The sequence below is a fragment of the Aedes aegypti genome, chromosome 2 (assembly GCF_002204515.2).
Source record: "Aedes aegypti strain LVP_AGWG chromosome 2, AaegL5.0 Primary Assembly, whole genome shotgun sequence".
Lineage (NCBI taxonomy): Eukaryota > Metazoa > Arthropoda > Insecta > Diptera > Culicidae > Aedes > Aedes aegypti.
The window spans coordinates 103,493,751-103,521,138 of record NC_035108.1 but is presented as its reverse complement, the minus strand read 5'-3'; the positions used below and the strand labels follow the sequence as shown (position 1 = coordinate 103,521,138).

The 27,388-nt window shown below is 39.8% G+C and overlaps 1 protein-coding gene across 12 annotated transcripts in view; it reads left to right on the top strand.

Moving 5' to 3' along the window:
- LOC5578257 (phosphatidylinositol 3-kinase regulatory subunit alpha) overlaps window positions 1-23,801 on the top strand; it is a 118,347-nt gene extending 94,546 nt beyond the window's left edge. For all 12 annotated transcript variants that reach the window (XM_021841788.1, XM_021841783.1, XM_021841792.1 and 9 more), the window contains 5 exons: window positions 2,458-2,570; window positions 3,529-3,663; window positions 3,751-4,501; window positions 4,577-4,784; window positions 14,125-23,801. In XM_021841788.1, the coding sequence (XP_021697480.1) occupies window positions 2,458-2,570; window positions 3,529-3,663; window positions 3,751-4,501; window positions 4,577-4,784; window positions 14,125-15,724 (2,807 nt within the window). In that variant the 3' untranslated portion in view covers window positions 15,725-23,801. The remainder of the gene's footprint in view (window positions 1-2,457; window positions 2,571-3,528; window positions 3,664-3,750; window positions 4,502-4,576; window positions 4,785-14,124) is intronic.
- The last annotated feature ends 3,587 nt before the right edge of the window (window positions 23,802-27,388 follow it).

Genomic DNA, 27,388 nt, shown 5'->3' with positions numbered 1-27,388 from the left:
GTTTTCATCTGTTACTAGTGCTGGTTTGCATTAATATCTGTAAATAAACATTCCCGCAACGTACTAGGATTTTATTATTAAAGGCCCTTTATTGAATATTCATGTCAATTTTAAATGCACATTCCTTTATGTTTTTTTTGGTACTGCGAAATATATGAAGGTCAATTCAACATCACATGAATTACATATAAATTTGGTTCGGCAGTTGTGTTGGATCATTATTGTGTATTCAAATGAATAAGGTATTGTCACTGTGTTTGTGAATACTGTGTATTTGGCGTTTGAGATTTGATTGCCGATAATAGTCGAATGGTGCCGAAGCCGTAAATTATCCTATATTTAGGTGTTCGGTATTTAATCCAATCCGCAATGCTTTTAAAATTTTTCAACTCAACGCGTGCTCAGGATTCAAATCCCTGAATCCACGATGCTAGATGAGTGCTTTACTAACCGGTGCCTTATTGGCCTCTTGGTGATCCAATAACTCAGAAGGTTACATGTCTGGACAAACATTTCAAAAGGGCACATCTACATTGGTAAACATTGGCTTTGCCAGCCGTTGTTGAGCCCAATTCAACTCGATCACGCTCACCAATACCACTATCAGGAAGAGCTAACGCCAATCTTTCTGATAGTTGTGTTAGTTTGCGTGGGCGGGCTAAAAAGGGCCCAGTAGCAACGTTTCTAAAAAAAGGCTCAAGACTTCTTGGGCTCTTTTCAAATGTTTGCCGAGAAGTTTCGAATTCAAATCCCAACAGTTTACACCTTTCTCATAAGCCATATCCATCCATCTAGTGTATATACACGCGCGCAGAGCGAGTGCGATTTATTTATGTCGTTTTCGTTTTTAGGAACTGGGTCGGTGATCAACACATAAACAAACCAACGTCAAACAAATTGTAGTTCGGTCAAACCTGAACCGGGTTGGGGTTGAAACTGTGATTCAGAACGGGTGGCGCCAGTTCCAACCTAGGTTCAAAAACGAACTCGACATTAGTGTTGAAACTGTTTGTCTATCATACCAGTATCGCTTCAACAACAACTGTATTGTAGGAGTGTATAGATGGGGGAAGGCTATCAACGTGTCTTTCGCATACAAGAGTCGTGGATTCGAATCCCCCTTAGCACGTGGATTTTTTTTATAATTTTCTCCATAATTTATTCATCGTAATGAGTTGATTAATGTAAAAAATGCGTCTTTTGCTTCTAAAATCTCTCTTTCAGATTTAAGCAATCTGGGAGATTTGAGGAAAATTCTAATTCTCAGGTCAACTTAAAATTTGTTCTTGAGCTGAAAAATTCAAACTAATTCCTCATGAATTTCTGTAGTATCCAAAATCCAGAGGGCCACATGCGGCTCGGCTCGTGGGCTATAGTTTGGTGACCACTGGAATAAATTAATACGTGTCTATTTCACCCTCTCTCTTGTGACGAAATATTTCACAATGCTGCATCATTGTAGACTATGTAAAGCGCACATAATGTATTTGCGATTTCCTGGAAATTGGTGGATTTTAATCTTACCTTGAAAACTCTCTGTATGTGTATCTATCAATCGTATCACCACCAAAGAAGGGGTGTGTCACTGCTGTATTTGAGTTTGACGCAATCTTCGTGCTACATTTGGAAAATAATTGAAAAAATCGATTCTACAATGTCATGAATCGCAACCAAAAAACAATCCATAGGAGTTGTCAGTCGATTGTTCTGAACTAAGCTCAGTATGAATTCTCTAATGTTATTTTCGACTCAGACACATAGGATATAAATGAATTCAATTTTTGTTCTAAGAATATTAACAAAGTTCAATAAAATTTTTCTGAATGCGTTTTATGGTTTTACCATTAACATTAAATCGTTTGTATTTCCGGGCTGCGAAAAAAACTCAAAGGGTACCTTGTATAAAGGCGGAATTGGGTATTAGTGTGTTAAGCCAATCGTCATGCTATCTATGCCTGTCCAGTCTGCACATGTTCGGTAGCGACTTAAATCATACATTTCGGGTGGGCTCCAGATACAATTGTCTTCTTCTTTCTGGCGTTACATCCCAACTGGGGCAGAACTTGCGTTTCTGCTCAGTGTTCTATTAAGCGCATCCACAGAGCTTTCGTTGCCGATTGATTATTTTTGCATTTGTATATCGTGTGGCAGGTACAAAGATCCTCTATGCTCTGAAAAATCGAGAAAATTTCCAACCCGAAAAGATCATCGACCGGTAGGATTCGAACCCATGATCTGCAGCATGCTCTTCTATTTGGATCTACAATCACACAACAATAATAATTCTTTAAAATTTTCAGTTTTTGTTTCCATGTCAGTTGTTCATTACATATACACACACAAAGCGTTACTTACGGATCAGACCACCTTATAATGCATGTTCTAGTGGAAGTAGTTAGGTACTTATAGACGGCGAGCCCGCGGATTGTATAATTTTGTTCGTTATCCCACCCACAGAGTGTTGGTCGTGTTTCCACATCAAGTGCTTACCGCTAGCCGTTCACGATATGTGCCAAAGAAGTTTGCCCGACGTTTATCCGATGATGCCGGCCATCCACGGTACCGACAAGGTAAGTACCCGCTGCTAGTGATACCAGAGATGTGCAATTGCCTAATCAGTTGTGTGACGTTTTCTTGAGAAGTTTTACGCCTACCGACCATAAATACTATTCGTCGCGGGTTTGTAGTAAAGTGTCTTAATTGCGCGAAGAAACGGGAAACATTTCCTAGTATGCTAAAATTAGGAATATAGGGACGCCTTAATAGCCTAGAATCATCTAAAAGAACCCAATTTGTAAATATTGCGTTCAGAACAAACCGCTTAGAAGATAGAATATATTTCACGTGAGATGGGTAATGAACATGATCATGTTTTGTATTCAGTTTTTGTTTCTAAACTTTTTGAAATACAGCAATATTCAATACGTTGTGTTGAAATACCGATTCCACCGGTTTGTAACACTCGAAGCCCTCGTTTCTCCAAAATGCTTAGACACCTGTGAGTATGCCTATATGCTGGAAAGCATTTTACCATTTGTTGAAATCTTTCCTTAAAAACTGATACAGGTATACCTCAATAGTATGTGCACCTGACCGTGATTCGGCGTGTGCATGCTGCTCGATGACATCAGCGCGAGATAAGCGCGGTGTACCTCTTTGTTGTGGAAGCGTATCTATAGTGCGTGGTCCAAAAGTTCAGCATTCAAAATCGAATCTTATAATTTGTTACAACTAAAATAAGTTATTTTTAACATTTTGTCGTAGCAGCTTAAACTTTTTACTGGTGATTTGAATTCACCTCCCTTAAAAATGCTTCTTTAATAAACTTAATCTGACTAAATTTAAATACATAAAGATCTTATCGTGGCATATTCTTGGTAAATTGGCCATAGATTCACCAAGTGATCAAACCTCTTCATTTGCCCAATCATACGTCTTGTGTTTCTTCAGGGAATTATAGAAAACCTCACACAATAACTGATTCTTGGGTAAACGCATAGATAATTGATTCATTTCTTTCGAACACAGTCAATTAACGAGTGGACGTCAGTGAACGTTTTGGAGTGGATGGCGGCAAACAACCTGTACACCTACGCTGACGTATTCAAAGCGAAAGATATAAAAGGCTGTGATTTATCAAACTTGGATCGTGATAAACTAGGAGTAGGTTTTCCCCCCTTCACATGTCCATACCGGGATGCGTTCTTATGTATGCTCAATTTTCTCTCTCCCCCTGTCTTCCCCGTGCAGCAAATGGGTATTAAAAATGAATTCCATCAGCAAACTATCCTTGCGTCCATAAAGGATTTGCTGACGAGTGCGGAGAAGCCAATCCAAAGCGGTGGAACGATGCGGACCATCAGCGGCGGAAGCGGAATCGTGCTGAAGATAGCCGGTGAGGACAGCGGCCTCGGCAGCACCGATCCGGCGGCGACAGGCGGCAAGCACTCGCACGACCTGGTGAACCATTCGTTCTTGAAGCTGGTTAAATGTGATAAGTGTCAGCAGTACTTGCGCGGGCTGATACATCAGGGATTGCTTTGCAAGCAGTGTAATCTCATCGTCCACCGGCAGTGTTCGGTCACGGGACTTATGCCATGTACGGCAACAACCGGGGTGGACACCGGCGGCAGTCGGACGCCAACGACTACTGTACTGGCCACGACGAACAGGGCCCAGCCGGTGTTCGGGGTCGGTCTGTGCCATCAGTTCAACGTGGACCAACTGCCGGCACCCCAGATTGTAATAATACTCTGCAATGAGCTCGAGCAGAAGGCCCTGTGCGACGACAACCTAGATCTGTACAAACTCTACCGGACGACGCCGTCCAGCTACGACGAGGTGAACAAACTGCGCGACTCGCTCAACGAGAATCTGATCAACACCGATCTCAGCAACTACTCGCCCGAGTGCGTGGCCACGGTGCTGAAGAAGTTTCTGCGCGAGCTGCCCGACCCGATCATTCCGGTTCTGTTCTACGACAAGTTTATAGAGGCCTCAAGTACGTTGGATTGATCGTTCTTCGTTAAAGAGCGTGATGGATAATTAACCATGTTTTTCTCTTCATCCCTTGCAGAAATAACCAGCGAAGCGGTGGCCGCCGAGCAGCTGCGACTACTCATCCACGAGCTGCCGGTTCACCACGTCAACACGCTCAAACACATCATGGTCCATCTGATACGAATCTGTCGAATGCAGTGCCAGCGGGGGATTGATAGTCAACCGACGATACTGATACAAGTCTGGTGCCATATTCTGTTACGTCCTCGCTGGGAGAAAATTGTGTAAGTATTTCTGGGATGTGTGAGAGATACTCACTTCAACTTCAACATTCTTCCACATCTTTTCACTTCGATGACGGTATTATTTGTGTTACCACTTTGTTGTGACCGAAATTCGGATTCTTTTTCTTGCGTTCCATCTGGAACATATCCAAGTAACCACCAGTCACTAATTCGCCTTTTGGCCTTACACGGCTAATACGAGGCATGTCAGCTGTATTATAGCACTATATTTGCACGCAGGGTGAATTAAAATGCTATTTGGTTACTTGGGTAGCTTCTTTTGGTCTTAGTGTTCTATAACCCTTTCCACAGTTCTTAACTGAGAACTTACTTTGCAAAATGACCATTTTTGAATTTTTGCAGACACGAAGATGTTTTATACCCTAAGAAGTCGCGAATATTTATTTTACGAAAAGATCTTTGACCACCGGAATTGCGGAATTTGACATTAAAATTTGAACAGGATTTTTTCAAGTATACGTAAAAAAATCACTAAGTAAGGTATATCTTCTAGTAGTGTTGATAGACTCACACTCAAATCTCAAACAATACGCTCTCCCGTGAGAGCAAACTCATTAGAGATCTGCTTCGCAATCTGCACGCTTGAGATTTTAATGCAAAATCACTCAATCAACTCAAACCGTAAAAAAATGATTCAGTCGCAAAACCCGTCAAAAACTCGTGAAACCCGAATGTTGTTGTTTACGTTAGAAAAGGTTACTATAATTTTACCAGACTAACAAGGATTTATTGCCATGTGTGAGTAAACTGTGGAAATACGAGACAATAAGTCAAAAAGGTTAGCCAACTCATCCATGATTTTTTGACTGCTGAGTTGCGTGATTGACAACTCACGCATGAAAAATCTCAAGCGGGAGTTATGAGGAATTCAGTTTTTCACAACACTGTCTTCCAGCAATGCTGGAATTTCTCCAGACAGTATTCTTCTAGGAATTACTTCATGAATTTGTTAAATGTCCCCAAGAGTCTTTTCTTCTGGGAAGATTGCAAGGATTATTAGCTAATACACCTTTTAAAATTTGTTCTATTAAACTTCTAGTCATACTTACTTTAATTACCAGAAATTTTTAGTTAATGGAAAGTAATTATTTTCTTCTTGAGATTTTGAAGAAACTATTTTAGGATTTTTCAATTGAAATTTGGGATGGTACACAACTTATGTCACGCTAAATTTAAGCTTTTTCGAACCCCCCCCCCCCCCTGTCACGTTTTTTATATGTGTCCTTCGAAAATTTTGTAAGGCTTGTCACGCTTGGCTTGACCCCCTCCCCCCCTCGGAGCGTGACGTAATTTGTGCATGACCCCTTTCTGGATTTTCTCTTCTAAGAGATTCAAGATGGAATCAAAAAACCTCTAATTCTTGCAATCTCTAAAATCTAAATAAACATGAATTAGAAGAGTTGGAGAAATTAAATTAGGGATACTTAGAAGAGCATTTCCTTAATGTCTTTGAAGGACTTTCGTGCCGAATAGGGGAAAGTGGGGCAGTTTGGCCACCTTAAGGAAAAGGCGATAAAAGTGCTGTAAATGTTATTAATTTTTCGAATGTTTGCATGATTTCCAACAATTTTTAGATGAATACACTAGATTCGCATGATTTCCTTTGTCTTATAAAGTTCACGGATGAATGATTGATTTTTTTAAAATTTGTCATTTTTCGAGTCGATTTTTACTGATGGGGTGATATGAGCACCCCATTTTTGATTGCAAAATAATCTCATATAATCTAAAAATTCAATTATGCTGTTACTACACTTGAAAGTTATTAGTACCGTCGATGGGGGTGACAATGGGTCTAGGGGGTGAGATTGGGTCAAAACGGAAAAATATGTTTTGTGAAATATTTCAACTAATAACGCTGATATTACTAAAATTAATAATTCATATGTTAGGGAACATATTATTACACATAATTCATAACAATATACATTTTTAGAAATAGTAGTTTTTGTGTACTACAGCAATAAACTTGCATGTTGAAACTAGATAAAATTTACAACAATAAATTTCTCCTGTACAAAGTATCACGCATGTACTCTAGCCTCTATCGTTGTATTAGTAGAATGTTGAAAGTCTTTTCATTACACATCACAGGTATTTTCCAAAATCTGTTTGATTTTCCCACAAAACAATTATTTGTTTCGGTACGATGTCTTAAACATTGAAAATGGGGGTGAGATTGGGTCAAGCAAGAACGATAGTAAATGAAATTCCAAGTCCACTTTTTTGACATTTTACGGTGTCGGGTGTTCTCTTTTTTCATTAAGATGTGTTTATTCTTTCTAAATACAGCATCTCTGAAGCATCAAACAAGTCTACTTGAGTATTCCGAGCATTGAATAACAATACAACGCATTTTGACAACTTCTCAAACCAGCAACTGTGTTTCGTGCGCAGCAGCATCGTAAATTTTTATCAAAAGGGTGTTTTTTCTAAATTTGATTATTTATCAGTGTTTTCATATACTAGAAACATCTCGCGGAAGTACAAATGAGCTGGATCGCTGAAATACTGGGATTATGACGTCAACTTCTGCCTGAAATTTATTGATCGTGGAATGTCGCACCGAAATTTAACTATTTGCGAAGGTTTAAAATAATCACTGTTTCAGTACACCTTTGGGGAAACTGAATAGGCTTTATAGCAATGGGAATGAGACTTTGAAGACAATTTGAGGGAAAAACCAAGAAAATTTATGTAAACTTGACGATAAATGTTGGGTTTACATATTTTTTCTCATAGCTCTTCAATTTTCAGTATAATCTTTCTTTTAAGTGGGTTTATCATACTTGTGAAACATCTTAGATATCTTTTTGTCTTGTTTGCATCGTTTTTTGTCAATATTTTTCAGTTGTGAATGGTTTTGAAATCATATTCTCAAAAACAAGTTATTTCAATTACAGTGACCCAATGTCACCCCCTCTATGGGGTGAGATTGGGTCATTTTTCATTCACTTGATGTGCCGCTGTGAATAAATCTTCTTCTTTCTGGCGTTACGGCCCAACTGGGACAAAGCCTGCTTCTCAGCTTAGTGTTCTTATGAGCACTTCCACAGTTATTAACTGAGAACTTTCTATGCCAATTGACCATTTTTGCATGTGTATATCGTGTGGCAGGTACGATGATACTTTATGCCCTGGGAAGTCGAGAAAATTTCCAACCCGAAAAGATCCTCGACCGGTGGGATTCGAACCCACGACCCTCACAGCTTGGTCTTGCTGAATAGCTGCGCGTTTACCGCTACGGCTATCTGGGCCCCTCGCTGTGAATAAATATTTATCTTTAATTTTTTGAACAGTTGTTAATGTACCATCAAAGTACATACACACCAAATTTGAAGTTTATTGGAGTTAAATTGCGATAGTTATTCAAAAAAAAAAAACAAATTGCACATATCCCTTTTTGACCCATTGTCACCCCCAACGACGGTATTCATAAACACTCCGTGCAAGAAGACATAATTTTTTAAGAACATTCTAGCAGTCAAACTTCATCATTCTGAAATGATGAAATTTAAAAGAGTCATTCGGGTAATATGGGCAGTTTTTTCGAACATCATTTATTTATTTTTCTTTGAGTTTTGAACACTTACTTATAACATGCCTATTGCTTCATTTCCTCATAAGCTTTGGGGTTGCATTTTATTTCAGATGAAATTTCAAGAATTTATGCAGTTTTCAAGGGGTGCTCATTCCACCCCATTGGCCAAACCGCCCCGACTACCCCTACATAGAAAATTTCTGGAATTATTTTTGTAGGCATTCTCGAAGAACTTGTCAAAAATAATTCCTAAAAAATAGTTTAAGCTTTATTATATTTAGGGTAATTCGCCTGATGTTGAACGGTTAAAAACCTCGCCTATTATTGAACAGTCCGCGTATCCCTTATGGCGCGGCGTGTTCCACAATTAGCGAACATTTTGACCGTTCAACAATTGGCGAATTACCCTAGTGGTTTTCAGCTCTAGGTGAGTTCATCACATGAAGCTACTGAAATTCGACATTAACTCTTACTTACAATGATCGATTTTCCTTTATCCTTGCTCTCTTCGCATTATTACAAATACCATCAGTGCACCAGATTCCGCTCAATTAAGGGAAGTTATGTGTTCAAATGTTTATTATAAAACAGCTATTCTGTCGATCATTACTATTTCTATGTCACAATGTAGCTAGGTAAGTAGGTATAGGTAATAGGTAATCAACGGGGAAATAAAAAGAATTTGAAAAACTTTCATAAAAAAATATTGTATTGCATTTGTTACTGCATCTAAGTGTTCCTATTTCCGGGGCCCAGATAGCCGTAGCGGTAAACGCGCAGCTATTCAGCAAGACCAAGCTGAGGGTCGTGGGTTCGAATCCCACCGGTCGAGGATCTTTTCGGGTTGGAAATTTTCTCGACCTCCCAGGGCATAGAGTATCTTCGTACCTGCCACACGATATACGCATGCAAAAATGGTCATTGGCATAGTAAGCTCTCAGTTAATAACTGTGGAAGTGCTCATAAGAACACAAGGCTGAGAAGCAGGCTCTGTCCCAGTGGGGACGTTACGCCAGAAAGAAGAAGATGTTCCTATTTCCGCTCACGGTAAACAGATTTCGTGACGAACTTACTAAAAAATGCATTATTTTGAATTTCGTTATTTATCCTGATATTTTTTATGGTCAAACCATAGCTACTACTGCAATAAAGGTGGAAGTATACAAAAATCGACATTTCTTTAAAATTTTGTTTATTTTTTTGCATGAGCGGTTATTGGAACACACAAAAATACCTAGTGACCCAATAACCGCTCACGAGGTCTTGTGTTTTCAATATAGAGCATTATTTTATCAAATGAAACTAATGTCAGACGACTTCATTTGAAAGTTGTTAATATTGCTAGAATATATCCGTGCGAAAAATGTTGGTTTTTGACACGAAAAATCAATTTTTAAACAGGGGCATGAGCGGATACTGGTGCACTGATGGTAATTTTCTTACTTTTTGAAACAGAAGTCTCCCAAGAACCGAGTATGTATCCCCTAAGAATTCTCCAGGGCACAGTTTGGGAACTCATAGACCCAGCTCGTAAGGAACATTTTTATTATGTTGAGACCACTCTGGTATGAATGCCTAAGAAAAGAAATTGACCCCTGATTCAGATACTGATGGAGATTAATGGTCCCATAAAACGTTGCGAACAGGGAATCAAATTATCATCAAAATAGACAAAAAACAAACAACAGCTTTAGATTGGCAATGACGATTTCCTCTTCTGGGCGCATGCGGCGATCCATCAATCGTGACAAAACATCAGCGTGCCCAAAGATCTCGGTTGAGATAGAGCGGATTTCGAAATCGTAGAGGAGTAGGGTCAATGCCCATCTTTGGAGACGATTAGCCGTGTACGTCGGAATCCCTTTTTTGGATCCGAAAATAGCGAGTAGCGGTTTGTGATCCGTCTCGAGTTTGTGATCCGTCTCGAACTATCGACCGAACAGCATTCGATGAAAGCGGGTAACGGCAAAAACGAGTGCTAAGCTTTCTTTTTCAACCTGACTGTAGTTATTTTCAGCTGCTGTCAGGCTACGGGAAATGTGATACACTGCCTTGACCGTCCCGTCTGGAAACTGGTGTGCAATTCGAGCTCCCAGCCCAAATACAGATGCATCGGCTGATACAATGATGGGCATCTTGGGGTTATAGTGCGTAAGGAGTAACGGCGATTGCAGGATTTCTCGAAATCGATTGAATGATGCTTGGCAAGCGGGTGTCCACTCGAATTTCGTTCCTGCTTTTAACAGCTGATCCATGGGGTGTCGTAAGTTGCGCATATCCTTGACGTACTTGCCATAATAATTTGGTGGTGGCATATTAACGATTGCTGTCGTCTTCTCAGGATCTGGCTTAATTCCGTTACCATCCAAAATCAGCCCCAGATGCTTGACTTGCTGCATGCCAAAGCTGCACTTTTCGATGCACACGGTGAACCCGTACTCTTCGAGCCGCTGGAGAATGAGTTGCAAATTGCGCTGGTGCTCTTCCTCGTTGCGACACCTACCAGTATGTCATCCACATAACCAACGGTATACTCGAGGTCAGTCAACATTGCGTCCATCAGCTGTTGGAAGGCTCCAGGGGCGGATTTGATACCTGGTGACAACCGTGTAAACTGGAAGAGGTCCTTATGCGTGTTGATGGTCAAGAGTGGTTGGCAGGCAGAGTCCACTTCTACCTGCAGATACGCATCGGACAATTCAACATGACTAAAAATCTGACAGTTGGCCATCTTTGCAAATACATCCTCTGGTAAAGGCAATGGGTACTAATTTGCCTCCAGCACACTGCTTAAGCTTGTTGAGAAATCCGCACAGATGCGAACGTTTCCGTTTGGCTTCCGTACTGTGACAATGAGTGCCGCCCAATCGTTGAAGTTCACCTTTTTTAAAACGCCCAAGCTTTGCAGTCGCAGCATTTCTTTCTCAACTGCTTGCTCCATGGAGTATGCTACCGGACGCTTCGGTATTAACAGCGGTTTTGAGTTGCCTTTGAGTACCAGTTTGACGGGAGCCATGTTGCATAGGCCCTTTCTCAGTGTTAAACACCTCAGGAAACTGGGCTTGAAGAGCAACCATCTAATGTGTTGGCTGCGACGTTATCTGGTTGCAGAACGAAGCGATCGAATGATCCCACAAACCAAATAAGTCCATCCAGTCTTTGCCTGGGATGTCGAGATGGACGTTAGCTGAAGTGGTTCTCCGGACGTTGTTCTGGTAATAAATACTGCTGGTTTTGCATTCGGCCGACAGATTTTTACCCATGACCGATGGTGAAATAATGAAGATGTCGGACCCTGTGTCCATCTGGAAACGATGAGGGACATTGTCCTCTTCGCCAATGGTTGATTTCGCATCTTGTTCTTTTTTTTCTCCGTATTGGCTGCAGTATTGCTTGATTTGGACGAAACGCATGTATATTAGCCTTCAAGATGCCCGTACTTCCCGCATTCGTTGCAAGGATGGTCCTTGAATCGACAGTCCTTGCTGAAATGCATGCCCCCGCATGACCCAATGTGCTTTATATATCACATTGGGTCTTAGGGTACTCATGGCTCTTATTTGCAGACGCCAGTCGCTCCGGTTTCATCCGCTTGGGGTAAGCGATCACATCCACCGATGACGAACAACCCTAAACCAACACCGTATCCTGCTTCAGGTTGACTAGGGTGTTGCATTGCTCCACCACTTGCTGCAGGCTTAAGTCCACCGATTCGTTCAACTTGTTGGCGCATCCGAATTTCAGACTCTTGCTTTGATTTAAGGCCACAAACGAAAATGAGATACTTAAATTGCTCTTCCGTTAATTCGGATAGCTTGAAGTCGACGCAGGCCTTGTTTACCTTATAGGAGTAAGCCAGGTAATCATCTCCGTCCTCCTTATTGATCTGAAAGCAGTTATATCGCCGCCGGAATGTGGAACCTGTGGCACCGAACAGCGATTTAAGTTTAGAGAACGTCTCTTCGAAGGCAAAATCCCGAGCGAGCTTTGGAAGGATGAATGTTTTGTAGCGCTCATGATCGGGTAGGCTCAACTTTCGCAGAAGAAGTCGCACCTTTGCTGCATTAAATCTGCCAGCATTGAAGAGGTCAACATAATGGGAAAACCAAGCGTCGAATGCGTGCCCACTGCCCATTCTCCTTATCATAGGTGTAGTAACATTTTCAGCTGTAAACAGTATATACAGCTAACATTTTAGCTAACTTAGCTGTTACTCAGCTACTAATGTTACTTGGGTCCGCCATGTTGCTTGACAGAGAATCCAGCGCTGATTTGTCGCGGGACAAGTTATTGACAGCAATCTGTGTGGCGGTCAGCTGCTGCGCAAGTTGTCTCATCAGGGCTTGCTGATTAGTCAGAATGTGTTCCACAGCTTCTGTCATATTTGTTGGCTGCTGCTGCCCTTCTGACGCTGATCCTCCGTTGGTCTCCGCCATTGCACTTTATCCTCGGTCTTCCAATCCACGAAAATGCGGTATTTCTCGAAGAACGCGCAACTTTTTCACACGATATCTTCTGTACCACGTCGCGATTTACGGACAGTATGAAATATAACTTTTTAACTAGGTACAAACTACAATTAATAAAAACGTGTGAATCACTTGCTATAGAAAAGTGCATGGTGACGCCACGTGAATTTCTCCTTCTCTTTCCCTCTTTCATCACGGTCAATTGACTGTCCTGCTCTTTGACACTCACTGCTGGAATCGTTTGTATTTTTTATATGCTGGAATTGTTGACATTTTTTTATGTAGAGTAGATCATTTCACAAAAATCAAAGTTTCTGGGATTCAACCAGTCACCCCCTAGTCCTAGTTGCAATACTAAAACAAACGACCAGCCAAATTTTCATCCAATTTGGAGAAAATTAGGAGGTGCCTCAAGTCGAATTTGTGTTTTTTGGCTATTTTTTACATTCAAAAAATTCTAACGAGAATTTGGAAAAACGAAAATCAAAATAAATACCACCAGTTGAACGTATTATTAGTACTTTACAACTTTTGAGAACTGTGTATGCCAATTGGAGATGGTTTCGACCTAAGAAAATTGATTTCTGTTCATTTAAGTACCTGTAAAACATACATTCCTGTACAGTTTTTGTTCTACGAGATTCTTAACCCCATGCCTAATCATAAAAATTCAACCGTAGTATCATTCCTTTGCCAATTCTGAACATTATTGTAGTACATCATTTTCGTATTTGAATTACAGATAAATTGTAAAAAATCGTCGGAAATACGACATTCCTCATTTCCCGGCATTTAGAGCTGCTGCCGAATGGCGCAATTGCTGACATGTTACAAAATTGAACATAGTAGCTTTACAAACTAAAAATACTGTTGGAAAACTTGGCAACACGAGAGAAATTTATACAATAAATTTCTCTCGTGTTGCCGTTTTATTAAAAGGACACCTATAACCCCCTTGACCCACACCCTCAAGTATAGAAAATCCAACAATTAGAAACAACTTCAAAAATATCTCAATTTATTTTTCGCCTTACTAAATTTGAAGAGACATTTTTTTCCAATATGGTTTCCTGGTTAAGTAAGTTAACAAATAAAAGTGGGTTGAACTTTCATATTTTTTACATTTTGTCGCATTTTTGCAGTTTCGTTCTTTGAATTGTATTTCGACCTTATAGTAGGTCTAACTATTGTGTATGATGGAATTGACTATACAAATAATTGGACCAACAAAACGTATGGTTGAATCAAAGATCATCTGATCATGAATAACCTTCTAATCTACGATTCACTTTCCTCTCCTTTTTTCCAGTCAAATCGTGTATAACACGGAAAACCACCTGCGGATAATGGAGTTGCTGTTCTACAAGCTGGATTGGAACGAGAAGCTGCCGGAATTCGCATCGGCCCCAGCAGTGCCTCCGCGGAAGATTTCCCGTAGTACGGCTTCGCTCCAACAGCAGCAACAGCCACAATCATCGCAACAACAACCCTTTCTGCAACCAATTCCTGGTTCTTCGACCTCTGCTGCTGCCTATCAGTCGTCCTCGTCGTCGTCTGGTAGTCTGAGGAAGCAGCCAACCATCACTTCTCCGGCAGCTGTGATACCGTCGACCCTGATGGTGGGGCCGATCTACGATACCGGCAGCAGTGGTTATGGCAGTTGTGGTTCCGGGTCCACCGCTGGCGATGCCCGGGGGACGGCCATGTTCCGAATGGTGGGCGATGCCGACACGCCAGCCGATCTACGGGCAGCCGAATGGTACTGGGGCAACATCAACCGGGACGAGGTCAAAGAAAAGATGACCGATGTTCCGGATGGGTCTTTCTTGGTGCGAGATGCGTCTAGTGGGAACGGGGAGTATACGCTCACGCTGAAGAAGGACGGTGCCGATCGAGTGATCAAGATCTTCCACACCCAAGACAAGTACGGTTTCACGAGAGACGGTAGCCACAACAGTGTGGTGGACTTGATCAACTTCTACCGGAACGTGTCGCTAAAAGAGTACAACACAATCCTGGACATCAAACTGATGTATCCGATCTCGCGGTTCGAAGACGATACCTACATAAGCAGCACAGGGGACGATACTCCTCGGTTAGCGCAGAAGTTCATCGAGATATCGCAAATGTTGAACGATAAGCTACACGAGCGGGAGCGACTCCAGGAGGATCTGAACATGTCCAAGAACCAGGTCGATTTGAAGAAGCAGGCCCAAGAAGCGTTCATCGAAGCGGAAAAGCTTTTCCAAGACCAGCTAGCGATACAGGCCAAGTTTGTAAGCGAGGCGCAGCCTCACGAGAAGCAAGGCATCAGCACCAACAACAAGTTAATTCGGGATCGGATGCAGGAGCTGAACCAGTGCCGGGATCAGCTGCAAGAAGACATGAAGATCGAGAAAACTCGAATCTGGCAACTGGAGCGAGATATTAACAAGCTCAATCCGAACATCATGTCGCTGAGCAAAGAGAAAACCAGTTACATCGAGGAACTGAAGCGCCAGGGAATCAGCGAGAGTCAAATCAAGCAGATGGAGACGGACGGGTACTTCTCGCACAGTCACGGCAGCCAGGAGATGCCGCACAACGACGAATCGACCTGGCTGGTGCCAACATTCAACCGAACCGATGCCGAGAAGGAGCTGGCATCGAAACCCAATGGAACGTTCGTGATACGGCCGGGAAGCGGAGGCCCCTATGCTCTCTCCATCAAGTGCAACGATACGGTCAATCACTGTATCATCCAGCAGACGGATCGGGGCTACGGTTTTGCGGAACCGTACAACATCTACGATTCGCTCAAGTCGCTGGTCCTGCACTACGCCACAAACTCGCTGGAGGAACACAACGACACGCTGCAGACGACGCTGAAGTACCCGCTGTTGGCCCCCACCCGGCAGCAGTCTACCTAGGTCGGTCCAAGGAAGGTAAAAATTTCCAGTCCAGGTTTTCGTTGACGAAAAACGAATGCGGGAGAGTTGTTACTTTCTTATATATGTTTTGGAATGCATTCGCGCCAAATCGGTAGAATCGTTTTAATTTCCTTTTTAACGTAGATGTTTATTCCACTGTTGGGTAACGCAGTTTAGCAATCTTTTACAGCTCTGTAGCTAGGAAGTTATGAAATACACAAACATAGTTATGGTTTTGATTTGAAGAATGCGAACAAGATTCGGGATGCGGACTGCGATTGTGGATATTCTTAAGGTGAGATCGGTAATTGAGTTCCCAATGTCGATGGAGGATATCGGTCGGTTTTAAAGTGGTGCGTCGCTCTTTCACAATCACACATTTTGGCTACACATTGCAAAATTTACTCCGTTTGAATTTTGAAAAGCAACTTGCTCTGCTAAACCATGTCACTTATCGTCGTCGTCATGTTGTTTTCGTTGTTAATTTAACTACTTCTTTATCTACTAGTGATTGTACATATCAAAAATGTTAGCTTTTGCGTACGGCGTCGAACTTTTGCGCGTACAAAATTAGGTAGGTTTAACTGGAGCGATCGGGATTTCTCAGTGATCTCTTATGTTAAGGGATTGCACGTTCAGTCCAAGATAGCCAAACTCGCTGAATATAAATTTAAAAGATGGACGTGTGTTGCTTTTCAAGCGTGTTCGTTTCAGAAGCTCTCCTCGGGAACTTTGTTGAACTGAGGAACCAGGAGAGTTGGATGGCAAGAAGTACATTCCACTCACTGTCGGCACGTGGCCTTTTTTTTTAGGTTGCCGCTGTCAGAAAATGCAATTTGCACATTCAGGTGCCGTTGTATTTCGGATATGTCAGACTAGAATGTTTTTCGGTGCGATTTAAACGAGGGTTCTTCGGTCGGGAGCAAGCGGAAGGGGAAAATCTACTCGGAGGCTGGATTGGTGCTTTTTTATCCTCTCGGGGGAATTAATTGAGAAATACCCTCTGGGGGTACTTTTGGTTTAACTCCCAGAAGGGAGCTATTCTTAACGAAACGTGATGTGATGTTATTTCTAGCTCCTTTGCTATCTTCGTTGGGAAGACAAACCTGTACTTTTCATGAAGTTCTGGATATATAGTGTTATCTGAAATATCCTCTTACAGTCGACTAAGCTAACGGAATTTTGTTGTGGCATTTACTCTAAAAATCCACTAATTCAGTATTTTGCATTGGCCAAAAATGAATAAGAGTAACTTTTGAGCTTTTAGAAAATCTCCCATCGGGGAAGTTTAAAAATACCCTCTGGGGGAACATTTAGTTTGACCCCCAGAAAGGAATCATTCTTCTTAAACCTCTCTTTCGCATGGTAGCACAGGTGATCCACCGATTTTCGACAAACGCTAGCTAAACCGAAATGGTTCGATTAGCTCAATAATGATTGGAATAAATTTATGTGCTCATTTGTCTCATCAAACTTCGAAATTAGTGACCTAATGATCAAACTATGAATAACAATCCAATCTTTTTATAGTGATTTTGAATAATTTAGCTTATTTGCAATAATTTTTTTTTTAGATACGCCATTTTGTCGGAAAAAGCTGTGGGCAAGAAAGGGTTAATAAAATGAGAGACAAAGTGATACAATGAGATTTTTCAAGCACTTCACTCATCCTCGTTTGTATACTAAACTTATATTTGCCATGCAAGTTAAGAAGTTTACAGGAATTTTGACGAAAGAGGTCTCTGAAGTCTTTATTTGTTTCAATCAAAATGGTCTCTAAAGTCTCTTTTTGCATATCTTGCTTGCAGTGAAGTCTGATGCAAAATAATGTAGGCTCTAGGGAAACCTTCAGAGACTGTTACGAGACTTTTCAGCTAATTCTTTAAAATTTTTGTCCCAGATTTCTCGAGGAAAAGCTTCCGGAATCATCCATGTGGTTTCTCTAGAGATTTCATCTGGAATACTTCCAGGAATTCCTACCAGGATCTCCCCAGAAATTCTTCCAGAGAAAAATTCTCTTAGATATTCTCCCAGCGATTGTTCGAAGAATGTCTTGAATAATTTGGTCAGAATTTGCTCCAGGAACCACTGGCTTAGGACTTCCTCTAGATATTTTTCCATTAATCCTTCAAACGAATTTTCCAGTTGTTACTCTAGAAGATCTCAAGCGTGTGCTGGAATATGGGCGTAAGTCGCATGATCGGTTTCATAGATCCTATGTTCTGTGAACAAAGGTGATAAGATGCAAGCTTGTCAGCATTTTTTCACTTCAGACCGCTTGGCAGCGTTGCAATGTTGCGTCCTGAGATGAAAAAATGCTGACAAACTTGCATCTTGACATCTTCATTCGCAGAAAAGAGGATCGATGAAGAGAAATCGATCATGCGACTTACGCCTTTATTTCGGCACACGCTTGATCTTTTTACCGGATTATTTCCAAGAAAAACTGCGACATTTCATCCACGGTAACTCCGAAGAATTTCTTCAAAATATCCTCGACTGGTTATTCGAGAAAATCTATCAAGAACTTTTCAAAGAAAACTTCAAACTAGACCCTGTGTTTTATCATGGTTTTTTTTCTAGAAATTTCTCCAGAATTTCATCGAAGAATGCAGTTCTTCCAAACATTTTAATAAATTCCCACGGATCTTACAAAAGTTATAAAATTTTAAGGTTGCATCTAATTAACACTGCAGAATTTTTACAAAATATCCTACACATTTTTTTCTTCCTCAAGAGCCTATGAGTTTTTCTAGTAACCGTTATTCATCATGGGTGACTTGAAAACTCATACAAGTTTCATCAGAGATTACTTTAAAGTTTGCTTTAGAAATACTTCATGGACTTTTATGCACATTTTTTCAAATTTCTGCAAAATTAGATGCACAATTTCCATAGAAAAATTCCTGGAAGAATACTTGAACAAATCTTTAAAGACGTCCTTGAGAAATCTCAAAGAATTACTGTAGGAATTCCCAAAGAAATTGGAGAAATTCCTGGAGAACCATTCTTCATAACGAAATGAGGAAAAGTCGATTACAGGGAGATATTTCTTTGTACAAATTGCAATGAAAAAGCTCAGGCTCTTCAAAAGAATTTTATCCTCCTGGAGGAATATCAAATACCCTCAGGGGGAGTATAGAAACCAACAGTACCCCCAGAGGGAATTTCTTAACGAACCTCAGAATCATTCTCCATAACAAAATGAGAAAAAAAAAACGATTGCAATGAAATATTTCTTTGTAAAAATTGCAATGAAAAAGCTCAAGCTTTTCGAAAGAATTTTATCCTCCTGGAGGAATATCGAAATACTCTCTGGGGGAATTAGAAACCAAAAGTTCCCCCAGAAACCCAGAACCATTCTTCATAACGAAATGAGAAAAAGTCGATTACAATGAGACACAAATTGTAATGAACAAATTCAGGTTCTTATGAATTTTATCCTCCTGGAGGAATATAGCAGTACTATTTGGGGGATATAGAATCCAACAGTTCCCCCAGAAGTATCTTCTTAACGAGCCCCAGAACCATTCTTCATAATGAAATGAGAAAAAGTCGATTACAATGAGATATTTCTTTGCACAAATTGCAATGAAAAAGGTCGGCTCCTAAACATAATTTTATCCTCCTGGAGGAATATAGAAATACCCTCTGGGGGTATATAGAAACCAACAGTTCTCATAGAGGGACTATCGTAACGGAATCCTAAACTATTCTTCATAACGAAATGAGAAAAAGTCGATTACATTGAGATATTGCTTTGTACAAATTGCAATGAAAGAGCTCAGGCTCTTATGAAGAATTCCTGGAGGAATATAGAAATAGCCTCGAGAGGAATATGGAAACCAACAGCTCCCCCAGAGGGAACTGCTTAACGAACCCCGGAACCAATCTTCATAACGAAATGAGAAGTCGATTACAGTGAGATATTTCTTTGTACAAATTGCAATGAAAAAGCTCAGGCTCTCCAAAAAATTTGTATCGTCCTTGAAGAATATATTAATACCCTCTGGGGGAGATAGTTCCCCAGAGGGAATTTCTTAGAGAAAACCCGAGCCATTCTTCATAACGAAATGAGAAAAATTTGATTACAATGAGATTTTTATTTGTTAAGATGATGAAACCTGGATCCGCCGTGCAAGTCAGGTGGATAATTTCAAACTAGTATTGTGTACTAGAGATTGTACTTTCTTATGCATTTCATTTGTCTTGGCATATTCTACGAGTGAAGGAAGGTTCGACTACGATGAACGTGTATGAGTTGAGTTTTCTTGCTTTGCATTGGAAGTCCGTTGTATCCCAATGCTCCTCTCATAGAGTAATTCCATTTCTAATCAGCAATCCCAATCCAAATTCATTGCTGTATGTTTTAGATTCTCAACTAAAATGTACTTTCGAATTTTGGAACGTAGTGAGACATGTCTCCCACTTCAGTGGTAGGCTATGTTCTTCTATTTTCAGTTAGGTAGAAAGAAGCGAATTTGTCGTGAAAGTTTTAGCTGGTGATTGAGATTCTTAAAGAATTTTGTTTATACATTATGTAGGAATGAAAACCATGCCAGGATTTTGAGGGAACTGTACCCTAAATTCTGTGCAACAATATTCCAATTTCGCGTAACAAATGAACAAATTAACTTGGGAAAGGTGAATCTACAGAAATAAGGTGAGACAAATAAGGTCTCATGGTGAGTATTCACATCTCGTTACCTGAAATTGAAGACCTAGATATCTTCTCGTAGATCATCTTCGGATAAGTGAGAAAACTCGAATGAGTGAACCCACATGTGATATGTGCAGCGAGTTTACTTCACTTAATGAATTCAGGTAAGACTTCTCAGTCTCTCCTGGAACCGAAAAAAACTTGGCTCAAATGAGGTGAGTTTTATGAAATGAATCGAACTCATAAACTCATAAATCATAATACGAGTTAACAGTGAGAAAACTCAACTCCAATCAGATGTTTGTCATATTAATTACTTGAAGATTCATCTCGTTCGAGTCGATTTTTCTTCCGTGATATGAGATCGACATATCTCACATCGACACTCGCGTAGAATAAAGCCAAAATCCAGCTCAAAATCAAACGAGTAGAGATTTCTCACTTCTCATCATTCGAGGTGAAGAAATTGAATCACGAATCAGCAATCACAATCCAAATTCATTGCTGTAGTCGTCTCTCAAGAAAATTTCGGAATACCCTCTGGGGTAACTGTTGGTTTAACACAATAGGAAATGCATTGTTTTCAACGAAGTGAGAAAAAATTGAGTACAGTGAGATATATCTCTCATTTATAGGTAGGCTAAGTTTTTCTAACTCCGTTGTTCGAAAAAAACTGAACTGGATTTGCCGTGAGAGACTCAGTTTGTGATTCCTGTTTGAAATTCTAGTAGAATTATGTCGACGCATTCTGTGAGAATTCAGCTCAAGCTTTCATCAAAATCTTGTCCAGGATTTTGTGGGAGTCCTACCGTAAATTCTGTGCACAAATGAGCTAATCAACTCAGGAAATGTGAGTCTTCAGAATTAAGGTGAGGTATCAGCCTCATAGTGACTGTTCACATCTCGTTATATGAAATTCCTCTTGTATAATTGTGCTTATTCTGCGCGGCGTGTGAGTCGAGACGAGTCGCTCTTACCTCGAGTGACGTGAGACGGCTAATGTAAATCAGAATAAACACAAATAACTTCATTCGTTTTACAAGCTTCTCAAGTCGACCTTTCTCACTTCATCATGTGAGACCTAGACCTCGTAAATTTGAATCAGATGAGTGAGAAAACTCGAATGAGTGGACCCACATGTGATGTGTGCAGCGAATTTACTTCGATTAACGATTTTAGGCGACACTTCTCAGTCTCTCACAGTGAAGTGAAAAAACTTGACTCAAATGAGATGAGTTTTAAGCAATGAATCGAACTCACAATACGAGTTAGGTGAGACATCTTGACAGGGGGAAAACTCAACTCGAATCAGATGTTTTCCATATGAATCACATGAAGATTCATCTCGTTCCGGTCGATTTTTCTTCCGTGGTGTGAGACCGACATCTCTTATATCATAGAATGAAGCCAAAATATAATAAGTAGAGACTTCTCGCGTATTTTTTCAAAAGGATTTATGTAACTATGAAAAATTCTCTTCCCTCATGTTCTCTTTCGGTTAAAACAGTGCAATATTAACGCTTTTGGAAAAATTTTCACTATAGATCGTAACATATTCTTCTTAGCTAGCGTTTCATTCAAAAAACGCAACAGATAATTTTAAAGTGGCTCAGTTTTCGATTGAAGAGAAAGTATACAAAGAAAGCCTCTCAATGTTAGGTAGGTCATTTGATAGAACATTTTGAAAAGTTATGCGAGAAATCCACTGACGCTTGGTCAGCTTTATACCAAAAGCTCATCCTGGACAGAGAACCCTCGTCAAAAAATTAAAATTTCTATCCTCACACAGAGCAGCTTTATGTCCACAACACCGATTCCTCTAAAGATGTAAATTTAATCGGAATATGTTCTATGAAGAGTAAAATGTAATCGAGAGTAGAATTGGACGGTTTTCGCTAGAAAATATCCACAATCGCCTATAAAACACGCAATACTTCCAGTAGCGAGGGGAAAGGAAAACAGAAGAAAAACGTGGAAACGCAAAGAAAATCACAGGGAAGAAGACAAATAATGAAGTTGAAACTATGGAAAGCAAAAAAGAGAGAAAAATACGAAAGAGACGAATGCATTCTCCCAGCGAAGAAGGATGAGCGAACAACAAGAGAAGTAAACGTACATCTCTCGCAAACACCACGAGTTGCGAGAGAAGGAGAGAGCGAGAGAAAAAACAAGTCCCAGTGTGGTACGGAGAGGCGGTACGTCTCTTCGCGTGAGCAAATAAGGAACAGATCTTACTCGTTTCGTAAATATATACATATATTTTTTAACATTAGCTTTTCGTGAACAGTTCTCGTCGATTGTAATGTTTGTAACTTGTATAAATTTATTTGATCATTATCTATTGTTTAAGGTGTGCTTGGAGCGTGCGTGAAGGTGATGCGATTGGGAGTGAGTGAGAGCGAAAATGAATGGATAACTCGCGGAAGAGAGTCTTTAAGCTACGTTTAATAGTTTTTTATACTTTTTAAAACTTACGTACCAATGTAAGGCATTAGATATACTTTTTTCTTTGTGTGTAGAAGGCGGTAATCGGTCGGTAAAGTGATCACCGCCGAACGCTCTAATATATGTATCAACAAAACACACATATACATATACAAAACTAGGAGATAAAAAAAGAAACAAGCATTACTACAACTACACATACATACATAGGAGTTATATCAATTGATTTAATCATTTTAAACTGTGTTAATAATTGTAATTTGAAAGAAACAACTTGGAAGTAGAAGAAAAAAGCTAAAATTCTGTGAATTCTACGGAAACATCGGAAAATCAAAATGGCCAATGTGAAGGAAAACACGAAAACTAGACAGAGGGACAAGAGGGAAGGAAGGAAACAAATCTAAAGAGCAACCAATTTAATATATTTCCGGAATGGGACTAAAAAAACAAGATAATCTGAGACAAAAGAAAACAAAGTAAAATAGTAATCAAAAGAGCAGAAAAGTTTTTAATTTTAAAAATTATCTATAAAACAATACGAGAGTAAAATATATTCAAAAAATCGTGAGAAGATGGCGAAAAATCCAAGCAAGAGCAAACACAAACGAAGACGAGAAGAAAAAAAAAATGCAAAAGTTTGTAAAACACAATAGTAAGTTAATAGGAATACAATAACAAATTGGAAGTGTGTCAAAAACAACAGAAGCAAGGAAGCGGAAAGAGAAACAAAGGAAGCGAAAGATTGAGAATAGAAGAGAACAAACAGAGCAGCTGTGATACGACGACGACACGAACAACAACAAAATAAAAGAAGAGAGGTTCCCCGTTCGCTTGCTTGTGTAGCCGATGCGTTTAGGGTTTCACGCGAGATTTGGTCCAACTTGTAAGGTAGAAAGATTATCATCAACAAATTGTAGCTGTGGAAAGTAGGGGCCGCCGCTTTTTTTGTGTAGCTCGATTGGACAGTTGGGATCGAATGATCACAAAATCAAATAGCGATGCAATAGTAATTTGGCAAACCGGTGTCAGTTGTGGTCCAATTTCAGCGTTGTAGATGTTTTATTGGTGGAAAAGATAGAACAGGATAATCGGGCTTAGAGAGAGAGGTGTGTGCGATCGAGAATCATCGTCGCGATCAAATGAGCGTGTAGAACGAAATATAGGAATTTAGGTTGAAAATTGGGCAGCAGAAGAAAAAGATTGGAAGACATTATAAGCAATTGTTCGTGTGTTATCGGAACTCCCACCTGAAGAAGAAGAAAAGCGGCGTGAAGACGAAAAGATGGCGATGGAAGAGAGAAGGAAATCACAGAATTTTCACCAATCATTGCACGCCGCCCCTAATTGGCAATCATTTTCCCTCTCGAATTTTTCCGTGACAATTTTTGTCGTACTGTTATTACCTGGGAGGATCAGTTGTTCAGTAAAAGTAACGATTTCGGTGGCAATTTATCATTTTTTTATAAATTCCAACTTGAATTAACTGAATTATGCTTTCTAGAGGCATTAAGAAAGCTTCTCAGATCAGTTTAGATGTAGTGCTTTCCAAAAGCTCTCTGAATGCTTAACAGATTTATGTTGGATGCTTCTCAGAAGCTATTCAAGTGGCTATATGCCGTATATCGGACCAACCCACTGTATATTGCTGATGTAAGGCTATTTGACAATTTGTTAGCATTATTTCAACAGTATATTCGCACTATGGCTCGATATACGTCTTCTCGGGAGCCTTCTGGATGCTGCCCACGAAAACTAAATTTACTTCCAATAAGCTTTTCAGAAGCATGCGGGTTGCTTAATTAGTGCATATGAAATACTCAAGCAATCAAAAGTTTGTAAGATGGTATTTTATAAAGTACATTGATGCATATCGGCTGTATAAATGTATATGATGCTATATATGCTTCCGGAAATTATTCTGAATGTTCTAGAAAAGGAGTACTCCATTTGGGATAATGGTCGTTTGGCATAATCGCCATTTTACATAAACGATATTATTGGTGTGAAATGAAGAACAAGAAATCGTGAAAGAATAATCAGTTTTGGTGTCATACAAAGTGGTTTTGTGTCAAACGATTGTTTTGGCAAATGGACGGGTTAATTCTACGAGTGGCGTGAGGTGACAATTGTCGGTGTCGTCTAGGGAGGTGACAATTCTCGACTCGAGTGAAGTGACTCTCCATTTGATTTGCACGGCGAGTCACTTCACTCGAGTCGATAATTGTCACCTCGACACCGACAATTCTCACCTCACGCCAGTCGTAGAATAAACCCAAGAAACTGCGCTAAACGAGTTCATGGCAAATGGGGTGCTTATTTGAAATGCTTTTCAAAAGCCTTCAAGATGCTTTACGGTCGTTTTTTGGCATCCTAGCAGACTCGGATGCTTAGCCGCTTTAGCCCCTTTTATTTATGCTTCGGGATGCCTAACCGGAGCAACCAGGAAATATTTAGAATGTTCAAGCCAAATATCAGATGCATCTTAAAACAATAGGAACATTTTTTTTATCAGAAATTATACTGTTCTCTGTTTTGTCAATCTTCTATAAAGCGTCTACTTACCAATTCGCCCATCTCTTTTGGCCCTTCATACGCCACTAGGTTAACAACAATTGTAGCCCGATTTCAATCACATTGTCTACTTTATATCCAGGTGATCCTCATCAATGAATCGTTAGCTTCCATGTCTTACTACACTGAAACACCCAAAAAACAGCCTATTTATACGTCCTTTTAGGCCCACCCGCACCTCCACCTGTCTCCCCCTTTTTGTATGTGATGCATAGAATGGCGAAAGCGCGTAGAGTTATAAACGAAAACTGAAACCAACACATGTGAAACATGTACAAATTAATATTAACAACCTACTCTTAAATAAGAACGCAGAGATCAAGAACGAAAGCTAATATTGTGAACAGAAGAAGAATAAAACAAATCGAACAATACAAAAGAAAATAAGGTAAACCTTTCTAAACCTATATTTTTCTTTGTCCCTGTATAAGGTAGTCGTGTGTAATAGATGTGTAATACGTAACATATGTCGAGAAGAAGAAAAAGTCTAAAAATCTCTATGAGAGAGAAGGCAAAAAGTAATCTTTATATATATATTTCGATACCTAAAAAAGAACGAGACAACAAAAAACATGTGTAAACTATTACTGTGTATTTTTTCAAGTTTTGTAAGTCTCCTACCGGATAAGTCGTATATGTTTTTTTCTCTCATTTGGTTCAACAATGCCGTCTAAGAATCAACTTTTTCGCGAACCCCCTTGTTTACTTCACCCACTAACAAAGCGTTAAACACTCATTTAGCAATCAAAATATAACCGTCACAAAAACACACACACACAGACATACTAACACACTGAAACAAAACAACCAACAAAAAACATATATGATAAAAGTAAAAGTTAGTAGTTACATATAAACATAAAATACAAACAAAACGAAAAAGATAGAGCTGTGGTCGTCGTTTTTACTAGCATTTTTTAATTTTCAAATTGACAAAACAACAAACTAATTATATATATTGTGAAATATTATAAAATAAAACGAAATGAGAATGTGATGATTTTCGAACAGTGATATTGGAACGATAACGGCAGAAGCCAGAGGCAGGCGATAGAACGAGGAGACGGAGAAAGCGAAAGCAAAGGGAATGGCAATGAAGCAAACGAATTTGCGCGAAGAGAAAATGGAAATGGAGTGGATAAACGATCGGAACGGAATGTTAGGTTCAATATTACAATTACAAAACAAACCAGAAACATGCAGTGTTAGAATAGATAGGTGTTAGGATACCAACAAACAACAAAACACAAACACACACAAGTCATCTCTTCTTGTATAATCGAAGCTCGTCTTTTTGCTGAAGAATTTGTGCAAAAAGTAACGTACTAGAAGGACTCCCATCTTCATTTTTTACGAAACTTACGAACACACACAAACACACAACAAGGACACGCACTATACATACATACATACATACAGACATACGGATAAGAAAATGGACACAAGATAACAATATTACCTCTATTATTGCATACACACGAACAAAGAGAGAGAGAATGAGAATGTCAAAAGATAAAAAGAACACTAAACATTTGTTGACTTTGTACTCACACAGACACAACCGAAAGCACACCTACTCAACCAACACACGCATATTTAATCAACAGATAAATGAATGAAACACAAAAAAAAACGGAAAACAACATGTCGAACGCAGCAATTTTCTCACAAAAAAAAAAAACTGTCGAAGGCAACTACCAAAACAACGGAATTTGCCATTCACAATCCCATCAAGTCGAAGTAGTCATAAACCAGCACTGATGAAGAGCAAACACACCGAATTGGAAGAAGAAAACGAAACAACAAAATACTAACTTTTCCGTTTTTGGGTTCAAATTTCCATCGGACCGGTCGGAAATGCGAACAACTAGAAATACTCGTACCACACAAAAGCTAAAGATCAGAAAAGAGAAAAACAAAATGTCGAAAGGGAAACATTTCCGCTCCATACAAACAAAATACCACTCGAAAGAAAGAGAGAGAGAGAA